General features: G+C 35.6%; 1 protein-coding gene across 1 annotated transcript in view; it reads left to right on the top strand.

Moving 5' to 3' along the window:
* SUCLA2 (succinate-CoA ligase ADP-forming subunit beta) overlaps positions 1–13,165 on the top strand; it is a 45,041-nt gene that overhangs the window by 12,925 nt on the left and 18,951 nt on the right. Inside the window, exons 3-4 of the mRNA XM_040622796.1 lie at positions 3,872–3,971; positions 4,365–4,527. Of these exons, the coding sequence (XP_040478730.1) occupies positions 3,872–3,971; positions 4,365–4,527 (263 nt within the window). The remainder of the gene's footprint in view (positions 1–3,871; positions 3,972–4,364; positions 4,528–13,165) is intronic.

A 13,165-nucleotide genomic window follows, 5' to 3' on the forward strand; every position in this document is an offset into this window, starting at 1 on the left:
TCTGCCTGGATGACCTACTGATTGATGTTGGTGGGAATTGAAATCCTCTACTATTAATGGAATTGCTGTCTCCCCCTTTATGTCTGTTAATGTTTGCTTTATGTATTTAGGTGCTCTTATGTTGGGTGCATAAATATTTACAAATGGTACATCCTCTTGTTGAATTGACCCCTTTATCATTACATAACACCCTTCTTTGTCTCTTGTTATAGTCTCTGTTATAAAGTTGATTTTGTCTGATATAAGTATAGCTACCCCAGCTGTCTTTTGGTTTCCATTTGCATGCAATATCTTTGTTCATCCTTTCACTTTCAGTCTGTTTGTGTCCTTACGTCTGAAGTGAGTCTCTTATAGGCAGTATAGATTAGTCTGTTTTTTAAATTTATTCAGCCATTCTGTGTCTTAGTTCGAATGTTTAGGATTCTAGTATAATTAAGGTAGAATTTTGTCTGGTTGAATAAACGTGTACAAAGGTTGCCAATTAATGAATAACAACCTGGAGGGAGATTTCTAATGGCATATAATAGGACTTTGCCTTCTTTTTTCTTCTTTCTAGGGTTTTATTATATGACTGTATATAAAGAATGCTTAAGACATTTGTGAATAACTAAAGCTAGGAGGGATATTGACTATATTTTAAAGACATCCTTGGAATCCATAAAAGATTTTGTCTGACTAGAGCAAAGGGCCAAATCTAGTAAGACTGTAAGCTCTCTAAGGGCAGGATAAGTCTCTCTTGCTCATTGGTGTATCTGGGGCTCCAGCAGGTAACTGGTATATAGATGTAATTGTTGAATGAATTAATGGAATTGAATAAAATCTTTGTTTCAATCAGTTGTCCTCAGATTTCTCTTGTAATCCCCATTGTCTTGATAGTTGATGAGACTGTATTCATTCATTTCTTTTGGCTTTTCTTTTGTTGTGAAGGGCTTTTTTAGAAGGAACTTTTTTGAGGAATCATCTCTGCCCTTAAGGAGTTTATATTCCTAAAGAAAGGAAATTGACACTTTGGAGGAAGAGACTTCTCTGTCTTGTAAAATGTTTTTGAAAAACAGTCCTTTATTACTCTAATAGGTCAGTCTTTTAAGTTCTCAGTTTAATGTTAGGAATATTTGAATTTAGGTCAGCAAATCATTAGTTAAACTATTGACCATTTTTACATCATATTTACACTGTTGGGATTACATTTATCCTCTTTGGATATAAATGAATATTTCTAAAGTACTAGAAGACCAGGTAACCAGAAATAGGTAAAATGACTAGTGGCTGCTCCTTTTATTCTGGGCATGAACTTTGTAATTTGCCATTGTCCCAGAAGCTACCTCTTTTCTTTCCAATAAGAAAATTATTGTTCATTTTAAGGAAATTTCCTTTTTTCTCTAATCTTCATCTAATATTAGTTGTTTTTACCTGGGAATGGTGGGAACTGTGGCAGATAGAAAAGTGTCTGTCTTGTGTAAACAAGGCACTTCTAATCAGCTTCAGTTGCAGGGTCCAGTATTTGCAATTTTTAAAAGAGCAGTGGAACATCAAGATATGTAAGAATTCTTTCCATCTTTAAATGTTCTTTTATTCAACATTTGGAAAATATATGCTAGGAATGCTCCTGGGAGCTTGAGAACATCAGTGAACACAACGAAGATTCTGCCCTTCTGGAGCCTGTAGTCTAGTATGGGAGCAAAATAATAAATGGTAAACATGAGAAAATTATATATTATGTTTGAAGGTGATAAATTCTATGGAAAAAAAACCGAGCAGGGTAAGGAGGATTGGTCCTAAGTGGGCAGATTGTGCTATTAAGTAGAACAATCAGGGTAGGCCTCGTGGACAATGAGTTGTAAGAAGAAAAACTTAAAGGGAATGCAGACCTTTCTCAAGTGGATACAGGTGTCTTCTGGTATCTGAAAGTAGAGCAGTCTTGTGAAGTCTTTTGTAAGCCAAAATGGCATAAAGTGAAAGCAGTTAGCATTAATGGTAAGGAAAAGTTTTCAAGCATTCCCAGACCTAGTAAATGACCCCTCCTAGGCTAAAGCACAGATGCTTACAGGCATCAAGCTTTGGTGGCTTGATGCTGAGTATAATTCCTGGGTAAGGAGCTTGCCTACTCTCACTGCTTGGGGTGCATGCTGCCTCTGTAATGGCTGTCTGCAAAATCAACACTGAACGCTATTTTTGGAAAAGTGAAAATCCCTTTCATATTTCTTTCGGTTCGTGAAAACAGGTAACCGATGTAGGTCTTTTGTAAAAACGAAGTGGTGTAATGCAAACTTTTGAAAAGCAGGGGATTCCTGTATCCGATGAAGAGTATTCCAGGGGGAGGGAGCAGTAGAGTCAACTCTTGAAGGCAGAAGCATGCCTGGGAGCAGTGGAGACGAGTGTAGCTGGAGTGGAGCGAGCGATGAGGAGGTCATAAGGGTACTGGGGGAATATATAGGGTCTTGTAGGTCATTTAAGGAGTGTGACTTTTACTTTGAGTAAAAGGGGCATTCACTGTAAGGTTTTAAGTAGCCGAGTGATGTGCTCACCTTGCTTGCTTTGAGAATACTCTGTCAGGGATGACGGTAATCGAGGTGAGATAGAATGGTGGCTGGGACCAGGGTTCAAGCCAGGTGATGAGGAGTCAAGATTCTGGATAAATTTTAAAGATGAATATGAGGTATGAGAAAGACAGTTTTTTAAAACGCTTCCTTGACTGACTCACAGGGCCATCTTCTAACTTCTAAATGTAGACTCATTTATATCGTTAATTTTCTAAACACTCTTTTTAGATAATTGTTTAGGTGTAGACTTAAGGTCATTTCTTATTGGTTTTATCAGAAACTGTGTTACCTCTTTGATTTTGTTGGTTTATCTGATTAGGTTGGAGTCCCCACATTCTGCATGGTGTGTGCATGGATTGGTAGTTACATACCAGGGACTACTTTGGGCTTGTAACCAATAAGAATAAGACAGTAGCATCCTTAACCCTGACCTCAGCGGTTATTATTTTTCCATAATGTAGTACAAGTGTTGCACTGCTAGTATAGGCAAAAATGCTGTAAGAGGCAAAAGAGGAGATTCAGAAATTCTGCTTGTCTGGGGAGACAGAGAATGCCTCTCTAAGAGGAATAGCCCTGGATCATGAATGATGAGTGGTACCTAGGATAAACAGCTGGTTTGCTGATTTTCTTCAGCACATTAGAAAGAGGAAGATAGAAGAGCGATTAGTCTACCTGTTAAGAAAAATTCAGAGTATTTATTTTAAAAATTTCATTAAAAAATTTAAAAAGGTATTATAAAAAATTAAAAATAAGACTTAGAAACATAATATCCCTGAATCTTCTGGTAAATATGGCTTCACTCCTGATAATACTCCTCATAACGGTATAGCTCAAGAATGTTTATTAATGGGTGTTTCTGTTAGTGGAACAGTGTCAGTTGGTATCAGTACTGGCAGTTTCCCCTTAATTCATGATGTATTTCTGCTCAGAGTAGCATTTTTATCTCAAATTTTCACAGAATAGCAATTTTACATGTGAATAGAAAGGAAGGGAAATGTTGGGAAGACCTTTGAGTCTCAATTTTGTACTTTTAATACCTTCCAAAGCACTAGATATTTAGTGTTAAGGAAAAGTAAAATTATTTTCATTATACTTTAAGAAATGGATTCATATGAATGGCTAATTTTTTAAACTTGTGGATCTTTAGATGGTGAATGTCTTAATGTTCTAATCTAGAAAAATTATATATGTGGAGTATTTCATTTTTTGACATTGTGGGTAAATGAGTCTGCTACATTTAATAACATCACTTAATGTATATGCTTAATAACAAAATAATGTCTTGCATGCTGTTTCATTCTGCTTATCTAACAGAAGTGTTTTCCTTCTAGGTTCAAAAGACGTTGTGATAAAAGCACAAGTTTTGGCTGGTGGTAGAGGAAAAGGAACATTTGAGAGTGGCCTCAAAGGAGGAGTGAAGATAGTTTTCTCGTAAGTTCTGCTTTTTAAAGAAAAAAATATTGTAAAAATTACCCCGTATTATTGAATTGATGAAAATACTGAAATTTAAATAATAAATGAAAGGGGTGCCTGGGTGGTCTGTCGGTTGAGTGTCTGACTTCTGATTTTGACTCAGGTCATGGTCTCAGGGTGCTGGGATTGAGCCCCGCATCGGGCTCCTCACTCAGCATGGAGTCTGAGTTTTTCTCCCTTTGCCTCTTCCCCTGCTGATGTGTTCTCTCTCTGTTTCTCTCTTAAAATAAATAAATCTTTTTTAAAAATTTAAAAAATAAATATTAAATGAGATAAAATTTTGGCTGTCATGTGCTTTTGTTTTTCTCAGTTGGAGGAGAAAAAAGTTTTGAGTTCTTTTTCTTATTTCAGTCCAGAAGAAGCAAAAGCTGTTTCCTCACAGATGATTGGGAAAAAGTTGTTTACCAAGCAAACAGGAGAAAAGGGCAGAATATGCAATCAAGTATTGGTTTGCGAGCGAAGATATCCCCGGAGAGAATACTACTTTGCAATAACAATGGAAAGGTCATTTCAAGTGAGTAATTGTAGGCATGATACCTTTAGGATGATTTTATTACATTCAATTTCAAAGACTGGTTATTTCTATTTGTATGGGAAAGGATTAAAAAGGTATGATCCATAATCGTATTTGTATGTTTCATGAGCATGGTATTTTCGTGTCATTTAAAAAACGCAGCATGGTTAATGATATAAAATTTAATATGTAATATTGTGGTTAAAAAAAAAAACTGTAGGCAAAACCTTGCTGAAATAGAATTCACAGGACTTCTAAATTGTTAATTTACTAAGAACAGCTTAAATCCTTTTGATTCATCTCTCGAATCCATAGACTGAGAAAATAATTTCTGGAAGAGTAAAATCTTTTAACAAAGAGAGTTTCTGAACCCATTAAAAGAATGTGTTTCCATGGCTTCATCTTCTTTTTCAACCTCTTGATTTTTTTTTTTGTTGTTTTTTTTTAATAGTTTGGGGTTTATTTCACTAGCCAATTTGGTGTTTGGCAAGTTGAAGGATGACACTGAGTAGCAAACAATATGATTCTAAGGAGCATAAGCCTACCTTTTCTTTCCTCTCTTTATGGAACCTAAAATGCTAGCATTTAAGATGTGAGGTGAAGAGGAAGTCCTTTCATAGACCTGTTGGCATTGAGAGAACATCGATAATCATTTTATACTATAATTAACTGGCTTTTTGAGTGCACTGGTTAGATATAATGGGCTGAATCTTTGTGGTAGCTGCTTTGTCTTTTGAAGCAACTGAAGTACTTATTTGGAAGCCCTAGTAAGGATTTGATGTAAATTACACAATTAGTAATACAACAGAAATTTTAAGGGTAACGAAAATAGGTTTCTTTTTTTTTTTTTTTTTAAAGATTTTATTTATTTGTTTGACAGAGAGAGAGACAGCCAGTGAGAGAGGGAACACAAGCAGGGGGAGTGGGAGAGGAAGAAGCAGGCTCATAGCGGAGGAGCCTGATGTGGGGCTCGATCCCAGAACGCCGGGATCATGCCCTGAGCCAAAGGCAGACGCTTAATGACTGAGCCACCCAGGCGCCCCCGAAAATAGGTTTCTTACATAAGACAACTTTTAAAAAGTATTTTCTATACTGTGATTTTTTTCCCCCTACAGTTAATTACATCTTCTAGTAAGCTTCAGTGATTTAATGTGACTTTTGTAACAATTTTTACAAGAAAGTATTTCTTAAGGTATAACACTAGATGGTAGTAAAAATCCATTCAGGATAGAGGATAAAAGACATTGTTTTATTTGTAGGTGATGTCTTTACCATTATAGGTTTCTCTATGTGGTATAATTTAGTTTTGTAAGTCTCTTTAGAAATCTCATGACAATAACCTTATATATTACACACATTTACAAATACTGTATTTTTACAAATTCACTTATTTTCATTACATTTTCTTTTCCTTTCCATTGATGTTGTGTATCAACATCTCTCATTTTGTTATTATGTTTTTACTTTTTGTTATAGTTATGAGTCCTATAATATTAAACATTCAGAGTACCTCATTTTGATAGGCATAAATATAGCAAACTGAATGTGTGTTATTAAAGATATAACTATAACACACTGAAAATATTTTTTTAAAGATGTAATGACCACTTAGAGAAGAGTCATGACCAAATGCATGAGGGAAAAGGATCAAATATGAGTTCCATTTTAAGGACTTGAATTTTTAGAGAACTCTTTGAGTCTTGTTTGGGAGAAAATGTTTTTATTTCTCACTGCATAGTAGTAATATTTCAGACTAAAAATTTGATAGCACCAGTGGGGCGTCTGGGTGGCTCAGTTGATTAAGCATCTGACTTTGGCTCAGGTCATGATCTTGGGGTCCTGGGATCTAGCCCTCTGTTGGGCTCCGTGCTCAGCCAGGAGTCTGCTTTTCTCTCTTCTTCTCCCTCTACCCCTCCCCTTGCTTGTGCTCTCTCTCTTTCTCTCTCTCCTTCCCTCTCTAATAAATAAAATCTTTCAAAAAATTAAAAAAATAAAAATTTGATAGTATCAGTAAAACCATTTGGCCAGATGTTCTTTGATGCTCATATGAGACCAATGTAGTTGGTTGGTGCTACTTTTGGGGTATGGCAAGCGTTTTTGGGACTCTCTATTAAACAAGAAAAAACTGAGCTATTTACAAGGAAAAGAATGTATTTGATTGAATTTAAGTTCTGTGTATAGAAGTTAGCTGATCATTAAAAATTGCTTTTGTTCCTTATCTGTTTTTAGGAGTGTATCATAGGCTCTTTTGGTCTTCTTTAGTATGTGTTATATCAGGAAGCTCGGGTAAATATTTACCATAGGGCTGGTATGCCAAAAAATCAATTTAAGTACCTACTCTGTTTTGGCACTTTTTTTTTTTTTTTTTTTTTTTAAGATTTTATTCATTCATGTGGCAGAGAGAGAGAGCACAAGCAGGGGGAGCAGCAGGCAGGGGGAGTATCAGGCTCCCCGCTGAGCGAGGAGCCCAATGTGGGACTCCATCCCAGGACCCTGGGATCACGACCCAAACGGAAGGCAGATGCTTAACCGACTGAGCCACCCAAGTGTCCCCTGTTTTGGCACTTTTAAAAAATTAGATTTCTTAACATTTTCCCAGTACCTGTTGAGTACTTTTGGGCTGACACAAATCTAATTTAGCAAATCACATTTGCTATTTTAATTTTTTTTTCTAGTAAAGCATTGTAATCTGCTATAAATGAATGGTGCATTTAACTATATCAAGTTTTTTACTTTGCCTGGAATAGATATCAAATGCCACAAGAATTCCTAATTTTATTTTTCATACTTTTATTGTTTATTTTTTAGAGATTTATTTGAGAGAGAGAGAGTGCGTGGGGGGGCAGAGGGAGAGGGAGGGAAAGTTTTTTTTTTTTTTTTTTAAAGATTTTATTTATTTATTCGACAGAGATAGAGACAGCCAGCGAGAGAGGGAACACAAGCAGGGGGAGTGGGAGAGGAAGAAGCAGGCTCATAGTGGAAGAGCCTGATGTGGGGCTCGATCCCATAATGCCGGGATCACGCCCTGAGCCGAAGGCAGATGCTTAACCGCTGTGCCACCCAGGCGCCCCTGGGGAGAGAAAGTCTTAAGCAGGCTATGCGCTGAGTGTGGAGCCCATCGCAGGGCTTAGTCTCCTGACCCTGAGATCACGATCTGAGCTGAAACCAAGAGTTGGACACTTAACCGACTGCACTACCCCGGCACCCTACTTTTATTATTTTCAAAAGACATCTTTATTAAGTGCTTATTGTCATATTTAAAATTCAGATCTATTTTGAGGCAAATTTTTTTGCAGTACCAAAGAGGAGGAGTTTAGGTTAAGAAGGAGAAAATAGTGTTATTAATTTATTTGAAATTACAATTATTTGCTAGAACTTAAATAGTTCTGAAAGTTTATTACTAAAATTTAAAGTTAAAACCAAATTGTTTTAACAGAAACAGCGTGAATTCAGCAGTCATGACCAAATGCAAAACTATAGTCATTATTTTAACTGATTTATATTTACCCATGTAAGCTTTCTTCTGACCAATTTGGGGTTCCTTTCTAATTGGTTAGGGAATTAGTACAGAGAGAGGCTCTTCACTTTCTTTTATATGTTATTATTTCATATGAACTTTTTGTCTTTTTTTCTAACTTAAATCTAACTCTTGGAGACCTAATCATTATTTCAGTGAGAATTTAATATTATCTTTTCCCCTCCAGTAGTGCTGCCTTCTGTGTGGCTCTTAATTTCTCTTATCAATAGATATTTTAAAAAGGTAAAACTAAAATAAAATGTTCAAATATTTTAAAAGTTTGTTGGTTTCTACCTCTTCTGTTGGATAAAATTATATTTTGGCGTTATCTGTAGAATAATTTACTTATATTCTACTTCAGTAACATGATATTAGTTTCACAGGGCCTTCTTAAATCTGTATTCCCCCCCTCCTTTAGATCTTTGTAAAAGCTTGTAATTATGAACTGCCTTGCTAGAGGGGAAGTGAAGAATACCTTTTCATTTGAAATTTATAGAGGAACTGAAAATTGGACTATAATTTCAAACATTTCTCTTTACTTAAGCTTGCTATTTTTCTCTTCTTTAGTCTCAGAAGGCACAAGGAATTCTTTCATTAAAAATTTTGTCTGTGTATATTACAGTGAGTTCTGATACCATGTACCCAGAATTGGGCCAAACCTCACAGGTTAAGGGTACAGGCCTCCACATGCCTGTGCTCACTTCAGACACCAGCCTCAAGTTTGGGGGTCCCCAGGTAACCCGTATGCTTTATAGCTGGTTACAAATTTGGGGGTCCTAGTGCCCCATCAGCTTTCATAATTTGCTAGAATGACTCACAGAGCTTAGGAAAATACTATACTTATGATTACAGTTTTTTACTATAGCCAAAGGACAGAAATCAGAACCAGCTAAATGAAGACGCTGCATTGGGGAAGGTCTGGGAAAGTTCCAGACTTAGAGTTTCCATTGTCCTCGGGCACATGTCACTCTCCTGGAATATTGATACATGACAGTGTACAGAAAGAATACTGCCAACCACAGGAGCTCATCAGGTTTCTGGTCTAGAGTTGTTTTTCTTTTTTTAAAATTGTGGTAAAAAATATATAATAAAATTTACTGTCTTAACCATTTTTAAGTATATAGTGCAATAGTGTTAACTTTATGCATATCATTGTGCAGCAGATCCCTAGAATTTTTTATCTTGCAAAACTGAAACTATATCCATTGAGCAATTCCTCCTGTACCGCTTTTTTTTTTTTTTTTTTTTTAGCTCTTGGCAATCCCCGTTCTACTTTCTGTTTTGAAGGGTTTGATTGTTTTAGGTACAGTCAAACCTCATGTAAGTGGAATCATGCAGTATTTGTCTTTTTTGTGACTGGTTCATTTTACTTAGCATAATAGTCTTCAAGGTTCATGCTGTAGCATGTGTCAGGATTTCCTTTTTTTTTTTTTTTTTAAAGATTTTATTTATTTATTCGACAGAGATAGAGACAGCCAGCGAGAGAGGGAACACAAGCAGGGGGAGTGGGACAGGAAGAAGCAGGCTTCCAGTGGAGGAGCCTGATGTGGGGCTCGATCCCATAGCACCAGGATCACGCCCTGAGCCGAAGGCAGACGCTTAACCGCTGTGCCACCCAGGCGCCCCAGGATTTCCTTTTTTTAAATGGCTGAATATATTCCATTGTATATACAATTTTTCTTAATTTCTTTATTTTTCATCTGTTGATGAACGTTCAGGTTTCTTCCTCTTGACTATTTTGAATAATGTTACAGTTAATGTGGATATGAAGATATCTATTTGAGTTAATGTTTTCAATTCTTTTGAATATACCTAGAAGTTGGATTCTGGATCATATGGTATTTAATTTATGAGCAACCTCCATACTGTTTTCCATTTCTACCAACAGGGTTCAAGAGTTGCAATTTCTTCACATCTACCAATGCTTTTCTTTTTTTTCCCCTTACAGAAGTTATCTGTTATGGGTGTGAGGTAATATCTCACTTTTGATTTGCATTTCTCTAATGATTAATGGTGATGAGCACCCATTCTTATATTTGTTGGCCATTTGCTTATTGTTATGGACTGAGGTTTATCTCCCACCCGGGTTCTTATGTTGAAGCTCTATCCTCTAATGTGATGATGTTTGGAGGTGAAGCCTTTGGTGATTAGGTTTAGGTGAGGTCCTGTTGGGACTGTGAGGTTGAGTGCTGCTCTAACAAATGCATAAAAACACTGAAGTGGCTTTGGAACTTGGTAAAGGGTGAACCTGGAAGAGTTTTGAGGTATGTGGTAGAAAAAGCTGGGATTATCATGAAGGGATTAAAGGTGATTCTGGTGAGGGCTCAGAAAAGAAAAGAGCTATGAAGAAAACCTCCATTTTCTTAGAGAATATATAAATAATCATAAATAGAATGTTGGTAGAAATATGGATAGTAAAGACCATTCTTTTGAGGTCTCAGACTGAAATGAAGAATGATGGAAAAAAGGTGATCCTTGTTACAAAGTGTCAAAGAACTTGACTGAATTGTGTTTATGTTCTAATGTTTTGTGGAAAGCAGAACTTGGGAGGGATGAATGTTTAGCTGAGGAGATTTTAAAGCCAAGTATTGAGGGAGCAACTTGGTTTCTTCTGATTGCTTATTGGTAAAATGTGAGAAGAGAGAAATGAAGAAGGAATTGTTAAGCTAAGCAAAAAGGAATCAGAATTTAAAGATTTGGAAAATTCTCAGCCTTCCTATACTGCAAAAAGCGAGAAAGCTATTTGGAAAAGAATATGAAGGATGTGGCTGAATAACCGTTTGATAAGGAGATTAGTATGGGTGTGAACCATGAACTGTGGGAAATAAATGTCTGTTGTTTAAACCCCTCAATTTACTGCATTTTGATATACTATCTGAAGCTGATGAAGACCTACATCTTCTTTGGAGAATTGTCTATTCAAGTCCTTTGCCCATTTTTAAATTGGGCAAAGAAAATTATTGCCAAAGAAATATTGCCAAGAAATTATTGCCAAATCCAAAGTCATGAAGTTTTCCCCTTATGTTTTCTTCTAGAAGTTTGGCAGTTTCAGGTCTTATATTTAGGTCTTTAATCCATTTTGAGCTAATTTTTTTATATGGTGTAAAGTAAGGTCCACCTTCATTATTTTGCATGTGGATATTCAGTTTCCCCAACACCACTTGTTGAAGAGACTATCCTCTCCCCATTGTGTAGCCTGGCATTTTGTCAGAGATCATTTGACCATATACATGGGGATTTATTTCTGAGTTTTCTATTCCGTTACATTGGTTTATATGTCTGTCTTTATGCCAGAACCATACTGTTTTGATTACTATAGCTTTATAATATGTTTGAAATCAGGAAGTATGATGCTTCTAGCTTTGTTTTGCTTTGTCAAGATTATTTTGGCTATTCAGAGTCTTATGAGAGTCCATATGAATTTTAAGGTTTTTTTTTCTATTTTTGCAGAAAATGGATGATGGAAAAAAGATTGTATTGGGAAAATGTGCCAATAGGGATTGCATTTAATTTGTAGATTGCCTTTCATAGTATTGGACATTTCGACAATATTAAGTCTTCCAATTCATGAACACAGGATGTCTTTCTGTTTGTGTCTTGTTCAGTTTCATTTAGCACTGTTTTATCATTTTTTGTGTACAAGTCTTTTATCTTTCTAGTTAAGTTTATCCTTAGTATTTTATTCTTTTTGATGCTATTGTAAATGGGATCATTTTCTTAATTTCCTTTTCAGATTGTTCATTGTTCGTATATAGAAATGCAAGATATATTTGTAGTGTTGATTTTGTATCCTATAACTTTGCTGAACTTATTAGTTCTTAAAGTTTTTTTGTGGGTTCTTTAGGGTTTCTGTGTACATGATCATGTTATCTGAGAATTTTACTTCTTCCTTCCCTATTTGGATGCCTTTTCTTTCTTTTACTTGCCTGATTGCTCTGGCTAGGACTTCCAAATGCTATGTTGAAGAAAGTGGCAAGAGTGCCTTTTTTCCTGATCTTAGAAGGCAGCATTCAGTAGTTTGCCATTGAGTTGTTGTTTGTAGGTTTTTTATATATGGCTTTATTATGTTGAGGTAATTCTATTCCTAGTTTGTTGAGTGTTTTTATAGAAAGATATTGAATTTTTTTCGAGTGCTTTTTCTGCATCAAGTGAGATAATCATGTGTTTTTTAATCTTGATTCTGTTAATGTGGTGAATTACTTTGATTTTTATGTTGAATCATCCTTGCATTCCCATTTATTCATGATGTATAATCCTTTTAGTGCGTTACTGAAATTGGTTGCTAGAGTTTTGTTGAGAATTTTTGCATCAATATTCATCAAGGATATTGGTTAGTAGTTTTCTTACAGTATCTTTGTCTGATTTTGGTATCAGTGCTGGTTTCACTGAATGCGGTTAGAAGTGTTCCCCCTTCTCGGTTTTTTGGAAAAATTTGAGGATTGCTGTTAGTTCTTTAAGTATTTGAATTGTCTTTAAGTATTTGAATAAGAATTGTTCAGTGATACCCTTTGGTCCTGGGCTTTTCTTTGTTGGGAGGTTTTTAATTACTGATTTAATCTCCTTACTTGTAATGTGTCTATTCAGATTTTTTTTCCTTCAGGACTCATTTTGTTAATTGATTGTATGTTTCTAGGAATTTGTCCATTTCTTCTAGGTTATCCAGTTTGTTGGCATGTAATTATTCATAACAGGCTCTAATGATCATTTTTATTTCTGTGGCATCCATTTATAATGTCTTCTCTTTCATATCTAATTTTTGTTGTTTGAGTTTTTTCTTTTTTTCTTAGTCTACCTAAGGGTTTGTAAATTTTGTTGATCTTTTCAACAAACCAATTCTTAGTTTTAATTTTTTCTGTTTTTCTATTTTTCCATTTTCTATTTTATTTATTTCTGCTCTGATCTTAATTATTTCCTTCTTTCTGCTAATTTTGGGTTTAGGTTCTCTTTCTAGTTCCTTGAGTTGTTAAAAAAAAAAAATCATCCCCGAGCTGGGTGCTTTTTCCCAACTTCTGGGAGCTATGTTGGCTTCTTTCTGCAGTATTACAAGTACTATAGTTCTGTCCCAAGCTGCTGAGCTCTCTTGTGTTCTTAATTGTGTCATAGCTCCTGCCCGCCCCCCCC

Source organism: Ursus maritimus, unplaced genomic scaffold (genome assembly GCF_017311325.1).
Source record: "Ursus maritimus isolate PB19 unplaced genomic scaffold, ASM1731132v1 scaffold_10, whole genome shotgun sequence".
NCBI lineage: Eukaryota > Metazoa > Chordata > Mammalia > Carnivora > Ursidae > Ursus > Ursus maritimus.